At 50.3% G+C, this 23,712-nt stretch overlaps 7 protein-coding genes across 7 annotated transcripts; 2 read left to right on the top strand and 5 right to left on the bottom strand.

Annotated features, from left to right (window-relative positions):
- Positions 1 to 119: 119 nt before the first annotated feature.
- BX661DRAFT_141371 (NRAMP family) lies at positions 120 to 1,457 on the bottom strand (the record flags this gene model as incomplete). Its single annotated transcript, XM_051532890.1, has 1 exon — positions 120 to 1,457. A coding segment is annotated over one exon (1,338 nt), but the record flags the coding sequence as incomplete, so codon positions are not given.
- Positions 1,458 to 2,052: 595 nt separating this feature from the next.
- On the bottom strand, positions 2,053 to 3,652 carry BX661DRAFT_178817 (uncharacterized protein). Its single transcript, XM_051535018.1, has one exon. It carries the CDS (start codon positions 3,504 to 3,506, stop codon positions 2,310 to 2,312), a length of 1,197 nt encoding a protein of 398 aa, XP_051393320.1. The 5' UTR covers positions 3,507 to 3,652; the 3' UTR covers positions 2,053 to 2,309.
- Positions 3,653 to 5,470: 1,818 nt separating this feature from the next.
- On the top strand, positions 5,471 to 6,112 carry BX661DRAFT_141281 (uncharacterized protein; the record flags this gene model as incomplete). Its single annotated transcript, XM_051532885.1, has 1 exon — positions 5,471 to 6,112. One exon carries the CDS (start codon positions 5,471 to 5,473, stop codon positions 6,110 to 6,112), a length of 642 nt encoding a protein of 213 aa, XP_051393319.1.
- A 419-nt stretch (positions 6,113 to 6,531) lies between these two features.
- Positions 6,532 to 7,311, bottom strand: BX661DRAFT_136334 (ribosomal RNA large subunit methyltransferase F-like protein; the record flags this gene model as incomplete). Its single annotated transcript, XM_051532672.1, has 2 exons — positions 6,532 to 6,870; positions 6,910 to 7,311. Coding segments are annotated over 2 exons (741 nt in total), but the record flags the coding sequence as incomplete, so codon positions are not given.
- Positions 7,312 to 10,995: 3,684 nt separating this feature from the next.
- On the bottom strand, positions 10,996 to 13,110 carry BX661DRAFT_178811 (P-loop containing nucleoside triphosphate hydrolase protein). The gene has a single exon (XM_051535017.1). It carries the CDS (start codon positions 12,929 to 12,931, stop codon positions 11,072 to 11,074), a length of 1,860 nt encoding a protein of 619 aa, XP_051393317.1. The 5' UTR covers positions 12,932 to 13,110; the 3' UTR covers positions 10,996 to 11,071.
- A 203-nt stretch (positions 13,111 to 13,313) lies between these two features.
- BX661DRAFT_80306 (uncharacterized protein) lies at positions 13,314 to 16,596 on the top strand. The gene has a single exon (XM_051539485.1). The coding sequence runs from the start codon at positions 13,568 to 13,570 to the stop codon at positions 16,334 to 16,336; it is 2,769 nt and encodes a 922-aa protein (XP_051393316.1). The 5' UTR covers positions 13,314 to 13,567; the 3' UTR covers positions 16,337 to 16,596.
- A 2,751-nt stretch (positions 16,597 to 19,347) lies between these two features.
- On the bottom strand, positions 19,348 to 22,231 carry BX661DRAFT_178807 (uncharacterized protein). The gene has a single exon (XM_051535016.1). The coding sequence runs from the start codon at positions 22,060 to 22,062 to the stop codon at positions 19,426 to 19,428; it is 2,637 nt and encodes an 878-aa protein (XP_051393315.1). The 5' UTR covers positions 22,063 to 22,231; the 3' UTR covers positions 19,348 to 19,425.
- Between the last annotated feature and the right edge of the window lie 1,481 nt (positions 22,232 to 23,712).

Here is a 23,712-nt window from a genome sequence, read left to right as displayed (position 1 = left end):
TATGCAAAAAAAGCAATACATTACACTTCCCATTTTCCAATTCCATATTACAACAACAAACAAATTCAGATAGAAATAGTACACCCAATATTTCAATATCCCAATATCCCAATATATTTTCATACTAGCTTTATATCACTATAGACTAAAACTGTGATAAATACCAAATACAGGGCAAAAGCCAAATATGCCACACACATAAAGCCGGCCCCCCACCGGGCCATTTCCAGAACCAACGGGCAAATCAAATAAACATTCAAGGCAATAACCGCCGCAGCCATCACCCAGCCCAGGTATCTCCACCACCCTTTAAGAGAAAACTCCTCCGTCATAACCCTCGAACTCTGTGCCAACTTCAACGTCGGTACCAGGGCAAATGGCAACGCCAAGCTCTGCAGTACATTAAGCCATTCATCAAAGCGATCCAAGTATGACCTAGCCAGGATACCGACGAGCATAGTGGGGATAAGGGAGACTGACCGGGAAATGAACATGCGCAACCAGTTGCTGACCCGTAATTGCATCATGCCTTCCATAAGGTATTGACCGGCCATTGTGCCGGTTGCCGTGGAGCTTTGGCCGGAAGATAGAAGCCCGATGGCCCAGAGCAAAGGGCCGATCTGCCCGAATGCGCCCTCAAGCAGTGCTGCGGCCTCGATCAGTCCCGGCAAACGCCGCTCCCCCTCCTCCATTACACGGCCCAGCAGGTTGTTCTTGTCGCTAGATCCGTAAATATCAGCAAACACCACGAGGATGGTCGCGTTGATGATGAAGGAAAACAGAAGCGCAATGGCAGACTCCACGGTGGCGTAAAGGTTAGCCTCGCGTATGCTGCTCACCTTTGCGCGATCGCCGCTCTCCGAGGATGGCAGCTGCTTGGTGTTGGTATGGCGGGTACCAACCAGGGCGGAGTGCAGAAACAGGTTATGCGGCATGATCACTGCCCCGACAACACCAACAGCCTGGACCATGGCGTTCTGCGGAATTCTTGGGAAGAAAAACCCCAAAGCAATTTCCTTAAAATCAGGCTTCGCCATAAACACCTCGATGCCAAAGCACACGCACATAACGGCGATCATTATGACAAACAATGCCTCGACCTTACGGGCGCCAAATTGCTGCACACCCAGGATCACGTAACTCAGGACAGAAGCTAGTAAAATACCGGTCCATATGGGGATTCCCAGGAGGAGGTAGAGGGCGATGGCGGTGCCGATAGCCTCTTGGATGTCGGATCCAATAATGGCGAGTTCGCAGAGCAGCCAGAGAGGGATGCGTATTAGTGGTGGGTAGTGTATGCGGCAGTGTTGGGCGAGGTTTTGCCCGGTGACTATGCCGATGCGCGCAGAGAGAGTTTGCACGTAGAGGCCGAGAAGATGCGTGAGGAAGAGGAGCCAGATTAGCTTGTACCCGGCGACAGCGCCACAATGCAGGTCCGAGCAGATGTTTCCCGGATCCAAGTATGCAATTGACCTAATTAAATCAATGTAGAGCAATTAGTATTGCTTTTTTTCCGTGCAAGAGGAAGGAGGTTTTGTTCACGTGCCGTTTTTAATCTAAACCTCAAGGGTTCATATGAACATCTGTTTATTTTATTTTTCCAGCTTACATGGCAAATCCGGGACCTGCAAAGCACATCAGCTTACGGAACGAAAAAGCAGATTCATATTGGGCGGGGGTAATATCCGTGATAATGTCAACACCATGGGCTTCGAACTCACGCTCAAGCGCCGCGCCATAGGATGATTCTGCTGTTACAATAGGAAATGCATGTGGGGTACAGTTGTGGCCTTCATTATCTTCTTCCTCTGTTGCTGCTGTTGTTTTGTTTGTGGGGTCGGTGGTTGCTATTAAGGGTGTGGACTCGTTTCGGCGAGAAATAGTGTTGGTGGTAATGGTGCTGGAGCTGGCCCTAGACGTGGCATGAGAGGAGTTAGCCATGAATTTTTTAATAATGGATAAAAAATAGAGAGAAAAGGAATAATGAAAGCCAAGTACAAAAGTAGGAGAAAAAAGGGGAAAAGAAGCAACACGGAAAAGATGAAAAATGTTAATGAAAATTGAATATTATTTCGGAACGAATTAAATGAAAAGATTAGAAAACAGTGAACGCGTACCAAACAACACCCCTTGTGGGGGGAGGCAATTATGAAAAACACTCACGGAAAAGATGAAAAAGGGTGTCTAGGCGATTCTACATGATTGAGCAATGAATAATATGGCATGGGATCAAGTCAGACAATATTCATGGCGATGGCAAAGTTTTGACATTATTGGTTTGAAGAAGGAAGAAAAAAGCCCAATTCTAGTTATTGATCCGTGCTCATTTCAGCGGACAATTCCTGGCCCTGGGTCTGATTCTGATGTTGGTTCTGATGTTGGTTCTGGTGCTGGCTCTGGTGCTGGCTCTGGTGTTGGTTCTGATGTTGATTTTGACTTTGGTCGGCATTATCCTTCTCCTTCTTCTTGTCGCCGTCCACCAATTGCGCGTGAATCTGTCTTCCGCCAAACCAGCGGCCATCCATATCCGCCAGCGCCGACTTTGCAGCTTTAATTTCCTTAAAAGCAACCACCACGTCGCCGGCGCTCTCCACCACCACCCGGTCCACAAAGCCATGCGGCATGCACTCCCTACGAACATCCTCCTCAATCTCCCTCCGCCACAGCCCGTCCTCCTGCTGGTTCTGGTTATCCTCTGGCTCAAACATGTTGCGCAGCCTCAGCACAGCACCAGCGCCACCTTCATCAGTGGCAAGGGGGGGTTCCCCCACTTGGGTGGTGGTTTTGCTCGCAACCAGGCGCGCAGTCTCCCGGTCCACTTCGGATCTACGCGCCGGACGGACGCGCAGCCGCGATCCAAACAGCGCCAGGCCATTGAGGCGGTCAATGGCCGGCAAGGCATTCTCCGGGCGCGCCATCCTCACAACCGCCGCCCACTCACCCGGGCCATCCGCCGGCAGCACATGCGCATAAACCACAGGCCCGAAGACACGGAAAAACTCCACCACATCCTCCGCCTCGATCTTCACAGCCAGCCCCCGCACACACACCAGGCCTCCCCCTCCCCCTCCCCCAGAGGAGGAGCCACTTGAGGGTACCCCTTCTTTGCCGTACTGTTTGACAGTCTGCCTGTTTTTCTGCGCCTCCGACGGCTGCACAATAATCGGCACTCCCAGGAGCTTTCTTCCGCCGAGTTCCAATGCCCTCTGGGCATCTTCCACGGAGTAGAACTCGATATAAGCTACGCCGCGGGATCTCCGAGATGCTTTTTCAGAGACTATATGGGCGTCGCGAACGCGGCCAGCGGCGGAAAAGAAGTCCAGAAGGTCGGTGCGTCGTAGGCGCGCCGAGAGCTGCATGGCGATTATTGTGCGTAGGTCGCGGTCGCTTGAGCTCACAGAAGGCGGCCGCGAGTGGCTGCGTGAGGCGGAGCGCTTTCGTTTTTGCGACCGCGATCGGTGGCGAGTGTCGGCGGTGGTTGATGTGGGCGCGGGATTAATAAGCATTGAGGCGTCTTTTTCGTCCAGCCTGGTTCTGGGAGAAGTTGGTGCTGGTGGTGCTGGTGATGCTGGTGGTGCTGGTGCTGGTGGTGCTGGTGATGCTGGTGGTGCTGGTGCTGGTGGTGCTGGTGGTGCTGGTGGTGCTGGTTCTGCTGTGTCGTCTGTTTGCTTTGTTTCCATTCTCCTGTGGTGTTTTATTGGTGTATGGGAGGCAAATAAATCAAGCAAGTTTTTTTTACAGATTAATTGATAGTAAGTGAAGTTTATAATTTCTAAAGCATTTGCGACCAACCCCTCCTTTCTCCAGGCCAGGCTCAGCAGAATCTGTGGGCGGTTGATCGCAGGTGGCAAGTGAGACGATGATGGGATGCGGTCATGTGATAATATATTAAATTACTTTTTCTTGATCAGCAGAGCAGGCAAGAAAGCAGGCACGCAATCAGGCAACCAAGTGAGGGAGGGAGCTATAATAGCTTGCTTGGGCTTTATAGAGACACGCCTGATGCCAAAAGGGGTTTTTTTTGGTTCTCTGGTTTAATTGCGTGTGAATGCAAGTTCTGCTGCTGCGAATTATTTATGTATTTATATACTTATACATGCAATTGTTTGCAAGGCGGGGCATGTGGCTTTGCCGTAACGCAATTACTGCTTTTCGTCAAAGAAAAAAATCATCCGTGTATGTGCAAATATGGAAAACGGCATTGTCCTCCTCGAGCAGCCCGATGAAAGTAATTAGACGAAAAGAAAGAAAGGAAGAGGGGCACAGGAGAAACAGGGCAGTACAGTTGTAGAGCAGTTCCTTTTAAAAATATGATATTTCTCTCTCCCAGTTGGAGTTTCTCGTTTCTCGTTTCTCGTTTTTCTCTCTCGTCCAGGCAGCACTACTAATACAAAAGCCTGCTTTACACCGCTTTAGCAAATTGGAGATGGATGGCACGCCGTACTTGCTCAACTCATTCATCGAGGCCATCGCGCGCATAACCAGCTACGCCCTGACCGATAGCGAAAAAGAAAGCGTCGTCTCGGGATTCCAGCAGTTCCACAAACGGCTCGAGCGCATCCGCAGCAACAGCTCACTCCAGCGCCTAGCAATCGAGTCGCAGCACAGAGGCTCGGGCACCCGGTGCCACCACGCAGGGAAGTCCTGCGTACAAAACAGCCTGCGCGGCCTTCTCAAGGCCTTTCTCGCCGGATACCTGGTCAAATACGGCATCGACCTTATCCCCAACCTGCTCTCATTGCGCGCGTTCAAGTCCCCGCGCCTGCTGGCCAGCTCGCTGCTGAGCCGAGACACCGCCGGGTTTGCGGCCTTTCTTGCGGTGCTGATCGGCGCCTACAAGGCGTTTCTGTGCGCGCTGCGCAGGGTGCACGCGGGCGAGGGCGTCAACGCAATGGCCGCCGGGGCGCTCGCCGGCCTGGTGGCCATCAAGCTGGAGCGCAGCCGCGGCAGGCGCGCGGCCGTGACGCTGTACCTGGTGTCGCGCGCCCTGCAGTACGCCAGCGTGCGCACGGTCGACTGGTACGCGGACGCGCTGCAGGCCGAGGCAGACCAGCTGCGCGGCAGGTCGCTGGTGCGCGCGCAGTCGCAGGCGGACGTGGCCAGTTGCGCAGCGGCTTCGGCCAAGGAAAGAAAAGGCCAGCAGCGGCATCTGCTGCAGCCAATGAGTGCGCCTGCACGTGCAGGCCGGGCGGTGACGTGGCCCGCGGCGCACGTGCAGCGGGTGTGGCGGGCGCAGCGGATTGTGGGTTTGGTGCGCGCGTGCGCGCCGGCGGCGCTGATGTCGGCGTCGTGCGGGGCGCTGGTGCTTGTGCTGTTCTTCCACACAGACGTGCTGCCGCGCGGATACCTGGGCTTCCTGGGCCGCGCCAGCGGGTACGACCGCTTTTACCCGGGAAAGGCCGCCAGCGCGCTGAAGAGCGTCGCCCACGCAGTCGCCCAAGGCGGGCTTGGGGGGCGCATCCCCGCAGGCATGCGCACGCGGGACTTTCTGGCGACGCTGCCGCTGGCCGCCGACCTGCTGCCGGCGGCGCGCCCTGGGCTGAGCCACGGCTTCGTTGGCTGTGGCATCTTCCACCCGCAGACCACAAGCTGCACGCATGGCGCCCTGAGCACCGTGCTGCGCTGCCTGCCCGTGGCCATGAGCGTGTACGCGCCGCTCAACGCCTCCGTGCTGCTCCTGTTCAAGCGCAGCCAGCTGCTGGCCAACCCGCGCGCGGCGCTCTGGCGGCTGCTCAAGTCCAGCGTGCGCAGCTCGGTATTCTTCACCCTGCTGATTGGATGCATTCTCAACGGGTCGTGTGCGATGCGTGCGCTGCTCGGCGGGGACTCGAAGGCGTCGTATGTGGTGACTGGGCTGGTGGGCGGCGCGCTGGCTGTGTTGGTCGAGCAGCCGTCGAGGCGGGTGGAGCTGGCCATGTACTGCTTTTTGCGCGCCCTCGAGGGCTGCTGGGACGCTGGCGTGGTTGCTGGGAGATGGCGCAACGTCAGGCACGCCGAGGTTGCGCTGTTTGCTGCCGCCATGGGCGTGCTGATGTCCATTTACCAGAACCACCCGGAGACCATCGGCCTGACGTACCGCTCGGTGCTGACGCGTATGTTTGGCAAGAACTAGATTAGGGGCTTGCTCGTCGGGGTGCTCTGCTTGAGAATGTAGTTGTACAGCGACATCAGCGCACTGCCAGTGCCAGTGCCAGTGCCAGTGCCAGTGCTGGTGCCGCTGTCGGTGTCGGCACCTGGCTGCAGGTACAGGTCGATGGTGCTGGAGACCGCCGAATCCCCGGCTGCAGCTTCAGTGACACGCAGGACAAAGCACAGCGACGGCTGCTTGCCTCCATCTTCCTTGCCATTGTCCTTGTCCTGCCTCGCCTGGCTGCGGCGCCACTTTCTCGTCCATGTCATTGCCGCTGCCTCGCAGCGCCAAAACCCGTCGTCTACGCATCTCACACGCACCGCAAGCTCCTCAAAAACGCGCCTAATCCACTCTCGCGTCTCCTGCGCATTCTTTTCCTTAACCACAATGCTGAACCTGGACTTGTCCAGGAACGACCATGCCAGAACCCACCTGGTCGTCCGGCCCTGCACCAGCGTCCCCTCGCGCACTTGCCGGGCCCCCGCCGCGCGGATCCTTGCCTTGACTTCGGCCAGGGTGGACTTCCGCCCGACCATTGTCGTGTACCATTTGATGCGCGCACCCCATTTCTGGCTCTCATCCACCATGCCCTGCAGAAACGCCTGCTCGCCGCCCTCCGTGAACAGCTCTTCGTCTTTTCCATTTGCGTCCAGCACTGGCTCCTGCACCTTGGCGCCCTTGAGCCTCATGCGCTCCTCGCTGCTGGCGTAAAACGGTGGGTTGCACATGCTAAACATCAGCTCCCCGGAAGTATCTGTGTGGCTAGCGCCAGCAGAGACAAGAGAAGGAAAACCAGGAGCATCTAGGGGCAATGTCGTTGTGCGGTCTGGGTTCAGGTACAGGTGGATCCGGGACTCCAGCGCGTTGCGCTCAATGTTATCCTGCGCCACAGCTACGGATTCCGGACTAATGTCTGTCGCGATAAACGAGCTCCCGGGTATTGCGCGCGCGCCTAACAGCGGGTAGATACAGGAGGCGCCGGTGCCAATGTCCAGCCCCTTTGGATCGCAAAATGGAAAGTCTGAGAGGATGTAGTGCTGGATCCATCGCAGGTAGTTTAGTCGATTGAGGACTATCGGGCAAAGGTTTTCTTGCGGGAGCGTCACTTGGAGGTCAAAATATACGTGGAGCAGCGCTTGGTTTAGCACGCGGATGGACGTGGAGGAGCTGAAGTTTATGCTGTGTGTGGGGGTGAGGTGCGCTTGGAGCGCAGGGTATGCAAGAGAGAGTTGCTCATAGTTTATATCGGATGGCAGATCGTAGCTCTTTGGGGCTGCTGTGTGATCGGTTTTAGACCTTTTCTGTTTCTTTGGTGGTGGTGAAGGTGATGACATTGTTTATAAAAAAATATTATTTTTGGAAATTGACAGTATTTAGTATTAACTAATTGTTTTGTTAATATACTCACAATGTGAGGATGACAAACGTATGGGCAGGCCCATTTTATGTCTTCCGGAGGCTGAGTACAAAAATCGATATATCCTCTCTCTCTCTCTTCTTTATGAAGGCCAAGTCTCAATGTCCTATGCATGGCGTGTATTAAATAATAAAATAAAAAATGTGGGTTTTTGTTTTTACATTTTACTTCGTTTATTTTCTTTTAAATTTTATGTATGAGAAAAAAAAACTTTGCAAAATACAATAGACAATACAAATTGCAGCCAATTTCGTCTGAATGCTTGGTTTTCCCCTCCTTCATTTATTTACTTTTAACTATCCCATATAATTGAATAAAATACTTTTTTTATAATTATGTTTTGCTTCGGTAAGCTGCCATTCGTTGTTCTCGACCGAATTATGCGCATGGTCATTGATACCGATGAAATTGACATATGTAAATGGAATGGCAGGCTGCCACTACTGGGTGTATGTAGCAAGTGGAGAGAGGCAGCCCTGCCTTTGGTCTATTGCAACGCCATTATGGATCCATCTACAAATTGCGCTGGTGTATTTTTTGAAGGCTCGAACGACGGCAGCGCGAGTGACAAACTTCCCAATTCAAACATTGGGCTGATTAAGGCTACAGTAAACACACATCTAGTCAAGAGTTTGGTTGTTTATATCCGGCATCTCCAACATTTTGACTCTCTGGTCTCCGACGCTGACTCGATATTCTCATTTGGAACATGCGACTAGACCGGCGTTAGTAAAATAAGTGTTGATTATTGGTATTCAAAAAATGAAGGGGGAGGAGACGATGGTATTATTGAATACGTCCCACAGCGTGATTATGGACAAGATGCTATTCATTTTGCCAAGCAGCTTGCAAAATACATGCCCAATGTTAGTCAGCTGGACACGGGTGCTTATGTAACAGACGATTTAATCATAATTAACAAAGGATTATATGAATTATATGCGCACAATATTAAAAAGGTTGATGGCTGGGTGCTACCCTTGCTTTCTAAGCAAGTCTGTTTTAACCAAATAACAACACTCAAAATATAATTGGGCGCAGAACAAGAAATGCCACAGTTTAACATTGAGAATTTGGAAAACCTGTCACTAACTAATGTTCCCAACACGTTCTCGTGGAAAAAAGATGGTCAATGTGGGAGAGACAGATGTTATTGTATTTCCGACCCTGCATACATTAAACATATTTCTTAATGGGAAATCCGAACCTCATTTTTCTATTCAAGAGATTCCAGATAAGACTAAATTGCATTTACTGATGCTCACTGATTTGAATATCGCAGCTCCAACGTTGGCTAATTTGAAAAACTTTATGGATTTTGAAAATATCATTGGCCAAACGTGACAAAGCTTTTTTTTTATTGGTGTTAACACTTTTTCAGACAATGAAAAATCCATATTATCAATTGCTAAAAATGATAGCCTGGCTTCTTGTATAAAAATGCATATGCCCAAAGTACCTCAAATGCAATTATATTCTCATTCTTATAAAGACAAAGTTAACTTTTACATCTCTTTGGCAAACCTGTACGTCAATCAATTAGACAATGTTTGTTTTTATCACCCGGTGACATTCTCAGCTTTGCGGTTTTCACCAAATTTAACCAGGTTGAATATTGATGAAAGATCCACTGTTATGCAAAGTCTTCCCAAGATACTTGGGGAATCTCTAAGAATTTTAAATCTCAGAAATACCGATCGCACTTTTACCTGGGATGCATTTAATGACAAGTCTGGATCCTAAATAATCAATTTTAAATCCCTTGAAAATGTGTATGTAGATTATAACCAAGATGTAAATGACAATATTTTGGATTACCAGCAATTTATTGACAGTTAGCAATCCAGATGCGATACGCCTTCAGTTTCTTGTCCACGTTTAAAAACCCTGGATATTAATAATGCCACAATAAATGGGCTTCAAAAGAGAATGGGCTTTGGCTTCAGTAAATGTTTGAATGTGCAGGAATTAAAGCTTAGACTCATGTCTTTTGAAACCACTCAGTTGGAAAATAATCCGAATGGCAATGGCTGTATGCAAGCTGTATCATTGTTTGCCCAATATATGGCTGGTAAAATTCCTAATGTTACTGACTTGAAAATTAATTCATATGGTATGGGTAGTAGATACACAGATCACTTTGGCAGCATTTTTTTTAACGGTTGGGCCTGCCACATAAAATTGTTTAATAGTTATATTCCAGCTGTAATCACTACTAATGAATTTCCATCCGAGATCAGGAAATTGGATATGATAATTGGTAGTGCAAACAGAAAGCCACTGTCTAAAATAAACGCGGCAAAAATTGAGTCTTGATCTAGAAGGTGATTTGAGAGAGCTCACTTGGGATAGCTTTGCAAGTGAGGATGATCCCAAAAACATTAATTTCAAGAATTTAAACAATGTATACATGGATCATACATATGGAGGCAATGCCAATATATTAAATAAAAATATTAATGGGACTAGATTACGCAAGGATAAAGTTACCTTGCACATACCCAAAAAGTGCAAAATGGAATTCCACAACATTAATGATGGATGCAAAGCGTCAAATGGCTTGGTAAAGTTTGCAAAAATCGAAATATTATGCGTTGATAACTCAACATGAAACAATTTGTCAGCTCAAATGGAGGAAATATTGATACATGTTTAATTTATCTTGATGTAGCTTCCAAAAATGGATTAAATTATTTCTCCGAGCCGACAAACATGTTTTTTTGAAAGCCCAATCAACATTGCTTATGAAAGTGTTGCTTTGAATATGAACATGGACTTGTTCAATCCCCAAAGAATCTCATGGACTAATATACGTAGTTTAAAAATTAATCAGCAGGTAAAGTCCAGAAAACTTGTAGAATTAATTGCCAAATTTCCAAATTCAAGATATTTATTATTGGGCAATTGTACTTTATAACAGCAGATTTGATTTAGCGATTGAATGTGTGGAGCCAATTTTAACCAGCATTACTAATCTGAATATACATTGTGATGATTATACAGAGAGTAAAGTTAAGACTAGTGGTTGCTGCATCAAATACTTAATATTAGCCATCCCGTCTTTAAATAAAGTGCAATTGTCCAATAATAATTTTGATGTTGAATTGTTTGCTCAAGAGTACCAAGGGTGGGGGGGGGGGAAGATTTATCCTCATTTGAAGTATATTGCAAGTTATTAAATTTTAGCATTGACTTTTTTAAATACATTTTTATTGATTTTGCATTCATATAGTCCTCTGTATTTAAATTATCTTGTGGCGAGCGTAGAACCCAACAGGATGGAGCGGAGGGGGGAACGGAAGGGAAAAAGGAAAATAATTGTAGCTTGGGGTGAGTTGGTATACAAAAAGAGAGAAAGAGTAGGTGTAGTTTCAGTACTAAAACCACACGAGATCCTCGTATATATGCTTTGAGAAATCAGTATTATAGTGATTTTAAATCACAAAATGGGCTTTATTATTGGTAAAATGAAATCAAAAAAGAAATAAACAATACCAATATTTTAAATATAAATATAATTTTTTTTACTTGCGACGCTTCTTTCCCAGGCTCTTCAGCGGATCACCGCCCTTCTTCCCACCCTTCTTCTTATAAATCCTCTTCCTCTTCGTATCCTTATTAAACGGTACAAACCCAATATCTGGTGCCGTCGCCACGCCATCCGCCTGAGCAATTCCTGCGATCTTGGGGACCAAATACAAAGGAATATGCTTCATATGGGGCATAATCTGGCTCGGATGCAGTGCCTTATCGTGTCTCAAAAACTGCAAATCCCTCGGCTTATCTTCGAAATGAGCCTTGAGTTTATCGGAATTCAATATCTCCTGCTTAATCTCCTTGATGCGCGCCTCGCGAATGGCCGTGCGAGTGACCAGGCGAAGGGCGTCGGTAGACCGGTAGCGGAAGCCTTCCACCTGCTTCATATCGAACTTGTACGGCAGGATTTCGGCGGACTTCTTCCTCTGCTGCAGGATGACTCGTTCGAAAACGGCCTCTTCCTTTTGGTGGTGCTTGGCCGACGGCGACTTGATGTCCTCGGAGGTGATCAGCGAAAGGGACATGCCGCGGCGGCCGGCACGAGCCGTGCGTCCAACGCGGTGCGTGTAGGAGCGCGCAGATGGCGGGAAATCAAAGTTGATAACGGCGGCGACACCCTTGAAATCAATTCCGCGGGAGACTCCGTACTCCTTGTCTTGCGACGCCTTGCGCTTCTTGGAGGTTTTTTTGGCAGCCTTCTTTTTCTTCTTGAGCTTGTCCTCGGCAGTAAGTTTGTGGCCATCCTCGGTACCTTCGGCTGCTTTGGTTGCCTCGGTTGCTTCTGGCTCGGGCTTTGTCTCCTGGTCGATCTCCATTGCCCCCTGTACCTGAACCTGCGCCTCCTCCTTCTCCTCCTCGGCTTCGTTGTCGGCCTCGCCCATCTTGTCGCTCTCATCGGTGGCAATAATATAGTCGTAGACGCCGCGGTTAAACTCTTCGACAATATGGTACCTTGAATTCAGCGGCAGCTCCGAGTTGAGCACACAGGCCTTGATGGAAAACTGCTCCAAAAACAGCTTCAACCGGTAGCTCCTTTCAATGTCATTGACAAACAAGATGCACTTTCCAGCGATCAACTTGAGCTTCAAAATGACATAGGTCAAGAGAAACTTTTCCTCCTCCGAGCACCGCACAACGTACTGGACAAGCTTGGCGGCCTCCTCCTGGTCATCCTCGAGCTTGAGGATAGCGGGGGAAGAAAGCACCAGGGCCTTGAGGGCTTCGACGCCGCGGTTAAGCGTGGCAGAGAGGAGCATAGACTGGTGGATGCGCGGCAGTGCCTTGATGATCCCGCGGATGTCATCCTCGTAGCCAAAGGACAAGACGAGATCGGCCTCATCAATAACCAGAGTCTCCAGCGCTCTCAAGTCCAAGGTACCCGCCATGTGCTTCAGTGCGCGCGCCGGCGTAGCCACCACAATATCCGGCAGCTCCGCCAGTAGTGGAGCCTGGATATGCAGCGGCGTATTCCCGGCGATATTTACACAGACTATGTCCTTTCCGCAGAACAAAGTAAGGTCTGCAAGGTACTTGGTCACTTGCTCGGCGAGCTCGCGAGTGGGCACAAGGATCAGTGCACGGGTGAGTCGCCGGGAGCTGCTGGTTTGGGGCAGGGCATCTTTTGTCGCGAGAATCTTGTGTAGGACGGGGAGGCAGTAGGCGGCGGTCTTGCCGGAGCCGGTTTTGGCGCGCGCCAGGATATCCTTGCCGGAAAGGGCCAGGGGAATGGTGCTGGATTGCACAAGCGTTGGATGAACGAGGCCCATGCGACCGAGCGCGCGCAGCAGACGGTCATCAAGGTCGAGCGTGAGAAAGGTCGCCTGTTTGTCTAGCAGGTTGTCGTCCATCGTTTTTTTAATAATGAAATAAAGCGTAAATTTATATTTGCGAGTGAGAAGAAAAAAAGAAAAAAAGAGAAAGGGAATTTAAGTAGAAAAAAGGTGAATTAGAAGGATCAAAAAAATTTACAGCGATCGAAGCTGGGTACACTAAATGAAAGCGAGAGGAGAGAGAGAAAAAATTGTTTGAAAAAAAAACAAAAAAAAACAAAAAAACAAAAAAAGGCTGGATGAAATTTTTCTGGCTCGTTTATTTTTTTCTTCTTGATCAGGCATTTGGTTGATCATCGGCAAACAGATCACAAGCAGCACACACGGACTTGTAAAAAAAATAAAAGGTTGCATGCAGTTACTCAGATCAAAAGATAAAAATGCAAAAAATAAAAAATAAAAAATAAAAAAGTTGGCTGTACTGTACAGTTTTCAATTCCGATTCAAATTCCAATTCATTATTTATTTGCTTTACTTTATTGCCAACCTCTCTCCTCTCCCTTCAGCCTCAGCCTCAGCCTCAGCCTCAGCCTCAGCCTCAGCCTCACCCACCCAAGCACCTGAACTTTTATTGACCAAGGGCGTGAGCGTGCGCGCGAGTGTTTATAAAGCGGGGACACGAGGCACTAAACAGAACTAAGCAACTCGTAAGTTATGCTCATACGCGGGGTCCGCCGGGTCCACACCGCAGCAGCAGCAGCAGCAGCAGCATCGGCCGCCGCCGCCGCCGCCAAGAAGCTCCAGCTCCTCGCACACCACAGACGCACCAAATCAAAGCCCCCCGCACACCAGGCCTCCCGCCACCCGACCAATGCGCAGTCCGTTTCCGAGCAGGAAATCTGGGCGTACCTCCAGCGCAACAACATCCACCGCGCAGTGGCGCTCAGCCGCAAAGCCCCGGCGCTCTCTGCCTTGACCTACTTTATGCTGGCCAAGCGGCGCTTCACCGCGCCATGCCTCGTGGCCGGCGCCCTGTGTGCATTGCGCACGGGTGGCGGGGAGTTTCTCTCAACGCTGGTGGCGGCGCTGCTGGCGGACGGCGACGCTGCGCTGGTCGACCAGTATGCGGCGCTGCCGCCCGCGGACCGCCAGGCTGCGGACGATGCGCTGGCCGGGTGCGCGCTGTTTTATTATCTGCGGGCCGGTGATGCACATCGCGCACACATGGTCGGCCAAGTGATGACGCCGGGCGCGCGCGCGGAGATCCGCCAGCGCGCTGGGGCGGAGGCTGCGCAGGGTGGCTGGCTGGGCGCTGGGGCGGCCACTGCGCAGAGTGGCTGGCTGGCCACCGGGGCGGCCACCGCGCAGAATGCCTGGCTGGAGACCGCGCCGGCCACCGCCCCGGCCACCGCCCCGGCAGCGGTGCTCGGCCGCGTGCGCGCCGCATGGATGCTGCGGCGGCCCGATGCGGCGTTCGGCGCCGGCGGCATTGCGGCGGCCGCCGAGGCGGTCGCCCAGCTGCTGCGCCGCGGCATCGTCGCCGACGCCGCCTGCCTTTTGACCCTGGCGTCCTCCGCCGTGCGCACACGCGACGCGCGCTGCCTGCTTCCGCTGTACGCGTCGCGCGAAACCGGCACCCGTGCACTGGGCGCCGCCGCGCTGGTGCGGCTGGCAGGGGCGCGCGCGGAAATGGCAGCGCGCAGCCCGCGCATCCACTACGATGTGCTGGCGACGCTTGTGCGGCAGGACATGCTGGACATGGCGCTGCACGTGGCGGCGGCGCTGCCCAGCAGCCGCCAGGCAATGCACCTTGTGCTGCAGCTGTGGGCCGCCAGGCACCCGGGCGGCTGGCGCGGGATCGGGCGGTGCGCCCGTGCGCTGGCCGGCTGCGCGCCCATTCTGCACGCAACCCACCACCTGGCCGTGTCGTCGGTGGTGCGTGCGCTGCGCCATGTCAGTGCGGCGGATGCGCCGCTGGTGCTGGACTGCGCGCTGCGCGTGCACCGGCTGCTGGCGCCGCGGCTGGCGTCGGTGTCGGAGGCCGCCGTGCACCAGCTGCTGGCGGCGCTGGCGCAGCACGGCCGCGCGGCCGATGCCTTCTCGGTCTACCGCGCGCTCGAGCGCCTCGGGCTGCTGGCCCCCGCAGGCTCCGAGGCGCTGCTGGCCGCGCTGGCTGCGCCGCTGGCCGCGCATGGCGACCTGCGCGCCGTCTCCCACCTGGCGCTCGCCGCCACGCGCCGCGGGCTCCCCCTCGGCGCCCACTTCTACACGGCCGTGATCTGCGGCCTGGTCGCGCGCAACCCGCCGACCCTGCAGCGGCTGCAGGCGGCCGAGTCGATGCTCGAGACCATGCGCCGCAGCCGCATCCATGTGCCGCAGAAAGTGTGCCACCGGCTGGCGTACGCCTGCGCCGTGCTCGGCAGCCCGCACCGCGCCCAGGCGTACTTTGACCGCATCCGGCGCGCGCCCACGCAGGGCGCCGGGCTGGCCGCCTGGGGCTGTCTGATGTACGCGTACCTGCGCGCGCAGGACGCTGCCGGCGTGCTGCGCGTGCTGGAGGGCGCGCGCCAGTGGTGTGCCGCCCAGCGCCTCGTCAAGGGGGGGCAGGGGCCTGGGAGGCCGGGGTACTTGGTCAACATGGCGATGCTGGCTCTGATTCGTGACGCGCGGCCGCGCGCCGCCCTCTCGTTGCTCGACGCCAGTATGGCGCAGGCCGCAGCGGGCCCCGGCGCCCTGGCGGTGACCCCGGCGGACCCCATAACGCTGGGGCTGATTCTCGCTGCGCTGCTGGCCAACAACCAGCTGTCCCAGGCCGCCGCCATCTACGACAGCATCCACCGCCACTATAGCATTGCCGAAACCCCCGCGGGGCTCAAGCCCTTGCTGCGCTTCTGCCTCGCCCACGGCGATCTTGCCTCTGCCCTGCGGATCACACAGCGGATTCTAGCGCTTGGCGGCGCGCTGACGGACGCCCAATGGGCGCGGCTCCTGCGCTTATGCGTGGCGGAGAGTCGATACGAGGCCATCGGCTGCCTATACGATCAAATGCGCGAGCACCCGGATGGCAATATACCCAAGGTGTTTTTCAAGTACCCGGGCGTGGCGGAGGATGTAATGTGGGCGCTGCGCTTGTGCGGCGGCAGAGAGCGGGAGGTTAGGGAGATTGCGCGCACATTGGGTCTGGGCTCGGGCTCGGGCTCGGGCTTGGCTGGAGTTGGTGTAGGGAGGCAGGAGAAGCTTGCGCTGTTTCGCCGATTGCTGCGGGATGTAGGTGGCTTTCCTGTGGCTGACTTGAGGCGGAAAATGCGCAGGAATGTGCGCTTTTGTTTTGATCTTTACCGCGATGAAAAGGAGGAGGACAGGATTGCAGGATTGGTGAAGGATGGGTGGTCGCAGGCTGCTTGGGTGCGCAGCTGGCAGACCGATGACCCTCAGGCATGTGCGGACATTATTCACGAGCAAAAAAAAATTCAAATCATATAAAATAACAAACTAATAATAAGCTTAAAAACCACCCAATTTTTTTGGCTTTAATCATTTCGAGTCTCTTTCGATACGCAAGTTTTATTGATGGGGGGTGTGAATGAACTGTTCCTGATTCACTCAGGTTCAAACGCAATACTTGCCATATGAGGGCATGAAACTCCAAAAATACCAAAAACATATCGTTGCACCTACATAGTAAGCGATATTTCGCCATTATCGGTATAATGTATTTGAACACGCCTATCCCTTGGGTGGAATCTCCGAGCTAGCTACAATTTCATATCCACCAAACTTCTCGCAAATATCTGCAACACTCAGGTACTCGGTCTTGTATGTCAAGTAAGTGATTCCGTCAATAACCCTGGGTCCAAAATCAAACCCCACTTTGTCTCGCATGCTATTGCCACCATAAACTGTCGGTCTTCCATTGTTGTTGAAATAAGCAAGAGGTAGTTGCAGTATCCATGGGTACTTTCCTCTGCGTCTTTTGAGGTTTTGTAGTCCCAGGGCCTAATCATTATCTCGAGCGCAAAAACACCTCGCCCTCAGCCCACAGCGCATCCCAAGCTATCGCGCAAACTGGACTTCCCCCCCCCAGGAGTAGGCTGTGTGTTTGATTTTCAGCTTCCGCTGCTGTTGCTCTTGGGCAATGAACGACTGGATAGTTCCCACCTCCACATTCAGTAAAAATAGAACACTGGGTTTGGGCGATCTGCTGAGTGTGAATATGATGCTCTGGCATCATTAATATCGACTGCATGGTATACGTCGCCACGGTTGACAATAAAATAGCTAGAGCGACACGCATTGTTTATTTTGCTTTTGACTGGGCAATTTTTGACAAAATTTTGAATTAAAAACTTTTTTTTTTTCGTCCTTGAAGGAAAAAAGCAAATATTATATTATAAAAGGGGATTATCATCACCCGCTTCGCTTCACTTGATGATTACTCAGACTTTTAATTGAAAATGTATTTAAATTTGTTAGAATAAGTCAGCCGTTAACACAACCGGAATATGGAAGAAAAATATGGAGAAAAAATCGGCTACCTCAATTATGTGCTACTTGAACTCTTGCTCGTCTGATGGCGGAAAATAAGCCATAGACCAATTTCTGCGCATATTTGTCTCAATCATCGTCTTTTGCCACTCTTTGCGTAAACTGAGCAGGAATCCTCAATCCCTCACTGAAGCAGTTTAGAATAATGATATGCGGGCATGCTTAGGTTTGCCGCAATATCTCTGTTCCAAAAGAAGAGCCAGCGTTAATAGACGCTGATTTGCGTGCGTGATCAGGCCATGTGGAGGGGACAGAAGGAGAGAAAAATGGTGGTACCATTAGGCTATTAAGTGTAGTGCAAAAAAAAACCCCCTACTCATTTGTTTTTGTTACCACGACTGCGGAATTTTTGTTGTTGTTTGTTTTTGTGAGGAGCATGTAGGATTTGCAAATCATATTTGAAGTAATAAAACAATTTTTGTTACTCAGATGAGATTTAATATATCAAATTATTCATAATCAAATCAGCTAAACAAAAACCAAACATGCACAGTTGGCAATAAAAAAAGGACCTGTGATTGGCACGCGACGTTTGCCTATAAGCTCTGACTGTGGGCTTTAGTTGAAAACAGTTGCTTTGTCAAATGACTGACACGAATAAAGCGAAAAAAACACCCTGTTCTTATACTACTCACAGTCAGAGTCAATTTTAAAAAATAATGAGCTTGCAATCAAGCATCGTCTATTTATAATGCAAAAATGAGCGCGCACAATGAAACTAAAATAAAAAACAACAACACAAAAAAATTCGCTGCATTATAGTTATTCTAGCTAGCATTTGTTCTGAAATAATTCATATATAAGGTACACTGCTGCATGCACTTTATTTTCTTTAAAAATTATTTAACACACCTGTTTATATAATTTAACAATGTCTTTCCACACAAATAAATCACATGGTGGCCCATCCGTCCAACCATTGGTCACTAAAAAAGATCTTGCAAAATATGAAAATTTGATGTTAACTAACAAGGCAAAGTTATTTTTTATTTGCGAGGAAGACACTGATAAACAAATGATTAACGAGTTCGAAAAACAAATCAACGGGGAACGCAAGGTTAAACACCTATTTTTTGCAAAAGTTGATCCTCCTTATGCCTTTAATGAGATTTTAAAACCAAGTGGTGTTAAATGCAAAAAGTTAATTTTATTTAATAGTGGTAGCTTAATTGTTAAGTTTAAAACTGGTAATTTTGGCTACATTGAATTTGAAATGGTTAAGTTACCCATATATAACCATATATTAAATAGAGGTTGTGATGTTGAGAACCTCTCAGGGGGGCCGCAACCCAGGCCAGCGACCCGGGCTAAGACCCGCAAGCGCACGTAGATGCATTAGGCAGATGCAGGTCATCACCCGACGTCCTGATTCAATTACATTGATTGCGAAGCCACGTGGTATTCATGATAGAACCTGTTTTTGCCAGATCCTGCATGCAAAGCACCAATGCCACCAGCAATCAAGCCTGCTGCGTAACATGCAGCACAGGAGATGCCATGCACTTATCATAGTTTACTTTCGATAAATATTAAGGTATTCCTACCATTAAGATGAGGACTCCTTAGCTTCCTAATAAATATTTTACTCCCATTTAGCAGTATTCCTTGTAGCTGCTCAGATCGCATCTACTGGCCTTCCCTTTGGCCACTCTCACAGCAGTACAATTTCAAATGGTTTAGTTGTAATATATATATATATATAATATGGTTATTATCGTGTACCATTTTAAAACTTACGCTTAGTAAAGTTGATTTGCCGACTTGATGTGCCTTGATAATTCTGGTACATTATCAGCTATTTGGGGGCTAAGTGCGAGTATGGTTATTTGTGTTTGTCTATAATTGCTACTCATAACCAGACATGCCATTTAATGTTTAGTGTAATAAGAAGTTGCTTTAAATATATATCAAGTTTGGCATTGCCCTGTGTGTTTGAGCTTAGAATAAAATATATATTGAGCATTGAATCTTTATATTTACAATTTTTGAAGCGAGATTTATTCTGATATACATTTTAAGCGGCAAAGCTAATCTTCGCTATTATCAGTGCCTTTGGGATCAAGCAAATACCCGAAATACGAAAGCGGCAAGCGCTCTGGCGCTTCTATCTGCTCCTCATCACCGTTGCCAAGCATATCACCGGCCACATCGGACTGGCAATCCTCAACCCGCTTGGCGTACCTCCGAAGACACAGCTGAGCAAAATCAACGTGCGAACACTCCTCAAGCGTACTCAACAAGGTCTCCAACAACTGTCGCGGCACAAAGGGCAGCAAGCCAAAAGCGTCCTCAAAAACAATAATCGCCTCCTTCAGCATACCGCATTGAACAAGTCCCTTGATCAACAGGGCAATCGTGTAGACGTCCACAGACACATTTAAGACAAAATCCTTGAACTCGAGATGTTGCAGTAGGGGGGTGGGCCGACCGACCATGTACGCGTAGACACTGATAGCCTGGTGCGGGCTCTTGTTCAAGATTGCCGCGAATATCATGGCGTTGCCTGTGGCCCGGTTCACGTGCATCTTGTTGTGCTTAATGTCTTTGAGGATATCCCGTGTGGCTGACATGTCGGAGCCCCGTGCGAATGACTGCAGGAGGACGTTAAAGGTGCGCGTGTTAGGCTCCATGCCCTCGGATACCGTCATGTGGTCATAAAGTACCTGTGTCGACTCGTGGTCCCTGATCATGGCAAATACGGAAATCGCCATGTTGTACATGTTTCGCGGAACCTTGGCGGACTTTGACGTCTCGATGAGCTGGTCACGCACTTGGCGCAGCTGCTCGACGTATTCAGCGTATCCGATCGCGCCCTCGTCGGAGTCAACCTGTCGCATCGATCGCCGCCGCCCGGAGCCTTGCTGTACGTACGCAATATCCCTGTTGGCAATGTCTCGTGCAGCGATCAAGATGACAGCAAAATGCAGAATGCTGCGCGGCTGGATCTGGTGGAATGCAAAGAACATGTCAAACATTTGGGATACGCGACCAGTGACCCCGTACTTGACCATCATCACCAGCAGCGCATCCTCCGATAAGGGCAGTTCTGGGCACATGTCAAACTGTGGTGTTTTGTCAGGTACGTCCAGTTGCCAGTCGTAATCGCCGCCGCGTTTAAGCGCCTTGACTATGTCCATGCAAATGGGCCATGTGGGCACCAACTTGTCCTCATCGACCATCTGGCGGTACAATCCGAGAGCCTTGCTAGCCATCCCGTTTTTCGCGTAGTAGTCAAATATGTGGCTTAAATGTTGCGTCGTGTAGCGCGCAGTCGGGTGCGCCTTGAGATCCTGCAAAACACTAAGCGCATAGTCTACCCGGCACTTGCGCACAAAATTGTTAATGAAAATGGCAAATATGTGGTGCGTCAGCTTGTCGTACGTGACCACATTGGAGACCACCAGTTGGTACACCCGGTGCAGCCGCTTGATGTCGGTCTCCAAGTGGCATGCGCAGTGCAGCATAATGCCAAATGTCGTGTAGTTAATGGGCATGCCATGGGCCAAATACTGCTCGAACGTGGCAACGAGGAACCCTGGGTTGCCCTGCTTGTTAGCTAGGTGCAGCAGCCCGTTGAGCAAACCTGTGCGCGCAGAGTCGTGGTACGAGGGCTTGATGAGTTCGTCCAGCATGCCCTCAACCAGCGCGGAGAGCTCTGAGTTGGTCAGGACTTTTGCTTGCATGGCGCCGCCAATGACAGACGAGTACACGTGCGGGGTGATGCGAGAGGTGTACTCGGGATCTGCCTTCATGCCCGCAAATACCTCCATCGCCAGATCGGGCCGCCTGCTGCCAAAGTGCGCCGCGATGACCTGCCGCATGATGTTCACCGATAACACGGGCGGCTCCTGTGCCGCACTCGCTTTGCGGTATTCGGCCACTTCCTTCAGAACCAGCTGTCTGTTTCCTAGCTTGTTCAGTGCGCGCAGATACATGCTGAAGAGCAGCGGCGTGGTGATCGGCTGGCCGATCAGGGCAAAGTCCCTGAAGATGCGCACGATCCTTGTAAATCGAACCAAGTACTCGTGCGACTCGGGCATAAAGTTCAGCTCGCAAATCAGAAGACTCAAAGAGGTCAATGGAATTTGCGCCAGGATCTGCGGCGCCTGCGGGTGCTCGTATATCTTGCGGTACTGCTTCCAAGCGGCCTCGACCATGTCGTTGACGCCAGGCTTGTCCTCCTGGTCCATACTCATGAAATCGACATTACCGAATCGGCGCAGAATCATTATAAGCTCACGCACCAGAATGTGCCGCTGGGTGGGCTCCTTGTGAGACGATAGCTGCTCAAGGGCCTTGAGGTCGTTCTGGTACTCGCTCTCGAGTTTTTCGGACAGCCGCTGTCTGATCAGCAGCCTCGACTGAATTGGAGGTGATTCGTTGCATCTGCCTGTGCCCAGCTTGGTCCGCCGCCGCCCTACTTCCTTGTGCGGATTGGAATCAATGGTATCGGCGTGATTATCCGAAGGCTGCAGCAGATCGTCGCTCGTGAGCAGCGCCTTGATAGCCTTGTCGGCAAGAACCGTAGCGACCGGTCGATTGGCCCCAACCGCGTTGGTATGCGTGTGCAGCCGAGCAGCCGTGTTGTGTGCTGCAGCGATATGGTGAATTGCCAGCAGGGGCAGCTTTAGCGTGCGCAGGCGTGCCGCGATAGCCAACCGCATGCAAATGTCAAAATAAATGTGTTGAGCAAAAAGAATGGTAAAAATGTGAGAGAATGCTATGAATTGCAGCGCATTGTTTATTTTGAGGGCAGTGGGGATAAATTTGAAGAGCTGGAAATGTTGAATGAACAAACAAAAAAAAAGTTGAAAGCTGAAAGTTGAAATGCAATTCAAGCAAGCAAAAAAAAAAGTCAACCGCTTAATTTTCCAGTTCCATCTTTTGCACCTGATCAATTGATTGATCTGCCGCCAGATCACGAGCCCGAAAAAATTGGAGGCACTCGCACGAAAAATTGCCACCTGTCATCTCCCCTCTTTTTATTGCACCTATTTCTCGGTTGTCCAGCAAGCACAGAAATTCCGCAACACAGGCGACAAGCGCTGCGAATCCCCATTGAATTGAATCGGGATGAAATTAAAGGACCAGGACCCCTGTGATAAGCGCTCTTTTGCTCTTGTTGCAAAAGGATCGGCGCTCTGCCTAGGAAAAAACAAAAAGTGTGCGTCGATTGGCGGGAGGGCGAGGACAGAAGCAGCACATCTTCTTATCGCCGCTTTGATGATGGGTATCAAGACAAGTGGCCTGAAAACGTGCGGAAGACAACGGGTTTAGGCATTCTCCCGCCCAAATACATTTATTCTTTTCGTGGCAACCAGGAGCGAGCCATGCCATCATCGGCGGTATGGAAAATAGTGTGTGCGACTTTTTTCTTCCTATAGGCAGCGGACGTATTAGCAAGTTCCAACACGCAGGTTTTTTTTTGTTGAATTTCCTGTTTATGCACAAATGTTCCAAGATAATGCCAACCCAAATCCAAAAATCAAAGTGCTCTTGAGCGAAAGTAGGCTTGTACCTTGAGAAGAAAAACAATCGACAATGCAAACAATGACTATGCAAGAGCGAAAAAAGATGTTATTCTGATACTACCACTGTTGGTTGCGTGTACAAGGAAAGATGAGTCGAGTTATTTGTGCTTGATCTGCTCGCTCCCCCTCTTCCTCTTCCTTTCTTTTTTCTCTTGCTTCACTTCCTCCACTTTGTTTAAGAGCTCTTTTGGACTAAAATATTTTTCTAATTACTAATTATTTATACACATTCTACATTTCTTTATTTTCTTTTCTGTACGGCGGAACAAGGAAATAACAAAAATTAGCAGCATACACACCATACAACGTAAGGAAACAACAATACGATATAGACTTCTGAGAAGTGTCGGAGTAGCTGTATCCTGCAAGATAGTTCCTTATTTGCGCTCAATAAGGGGTTCGTTTAGAGTCGAAGATCAAATCTTAATTTTTTTGGTACTAAACAACACTTGTTTGTCTGGCTCGTGAAAGCTTATTTTCACTACTCTATTTTGCCTGTAGAACGCCCCTGATCTCGGCTTGTGAAATAAGAAAAACTCGGGGTTTTCTCAAAACAGTCTCCCGAATCAGTTACATTACGCGCCCATCTATCTGCACTGCTTTATTAAAATTACCCCTATTGCTTCTCGTTGGCTAGTGCGGTAACTTTTAAGCAACTCGCTAGTCTTTTTTCTATTTTTCATTTACCACCAGCTCTTCTGTCATCATGGCTGTTCCTCAGTCTATTGAAAAGTTTGTCGGTAAGTAAAACTGTTCATTTGACCAAAGTTACACTTAGTATAC

Source organism: Kickxella alabastrina (genome assembly GCF_025024165.1).
Source record: "Kickxella alabastrina strain RSA 675 chromosome Unknown BX661scaffold_5, whole genome shotgun sequence".
Taxonomy (NCBI): domain Eukaryota; kingdom Fungi; phylum Kickxellomycota; class Kickxellomycetes; order Kickxellales; family Kickxellaceae; genus Kickxella; species Kickxella alabastrina.
This window is presented reverse-complemented; position numbering and strand designations above follow the sequence as displayed.

Coding starts and splice junctions, on each gene's coding strand:
- BX661DRAFT_80306 (XM_051539485.1), top strand. CDS start 13,568: ATGCTCATACGCGGGGTCCGCCGGGTCCACACCGCAGCAGCAGCAGCA.
- BX661DRAFT_178811 (XM_051535017.1), bottom strand. CDS start 12,931: ATGGACGACAACCTGCTAGACAAACAGGCGACCTTTCTCACGCTCGAC.
- BX661DRAFT_178817 (XM_051535018.1), bottom strand. CDS start 3,506: ATGCTTATTAATCCCGCGCCCACATCAACCACCGCCGACACTCGCCAC.
- BX661DRAFT_178807 (XM_051535016.1), bottom strand. CDS start 22,062: ATGCGGTTGGCTATCGCGGCACGCCTGCGCACGCTAAAGCTGCCCCTG.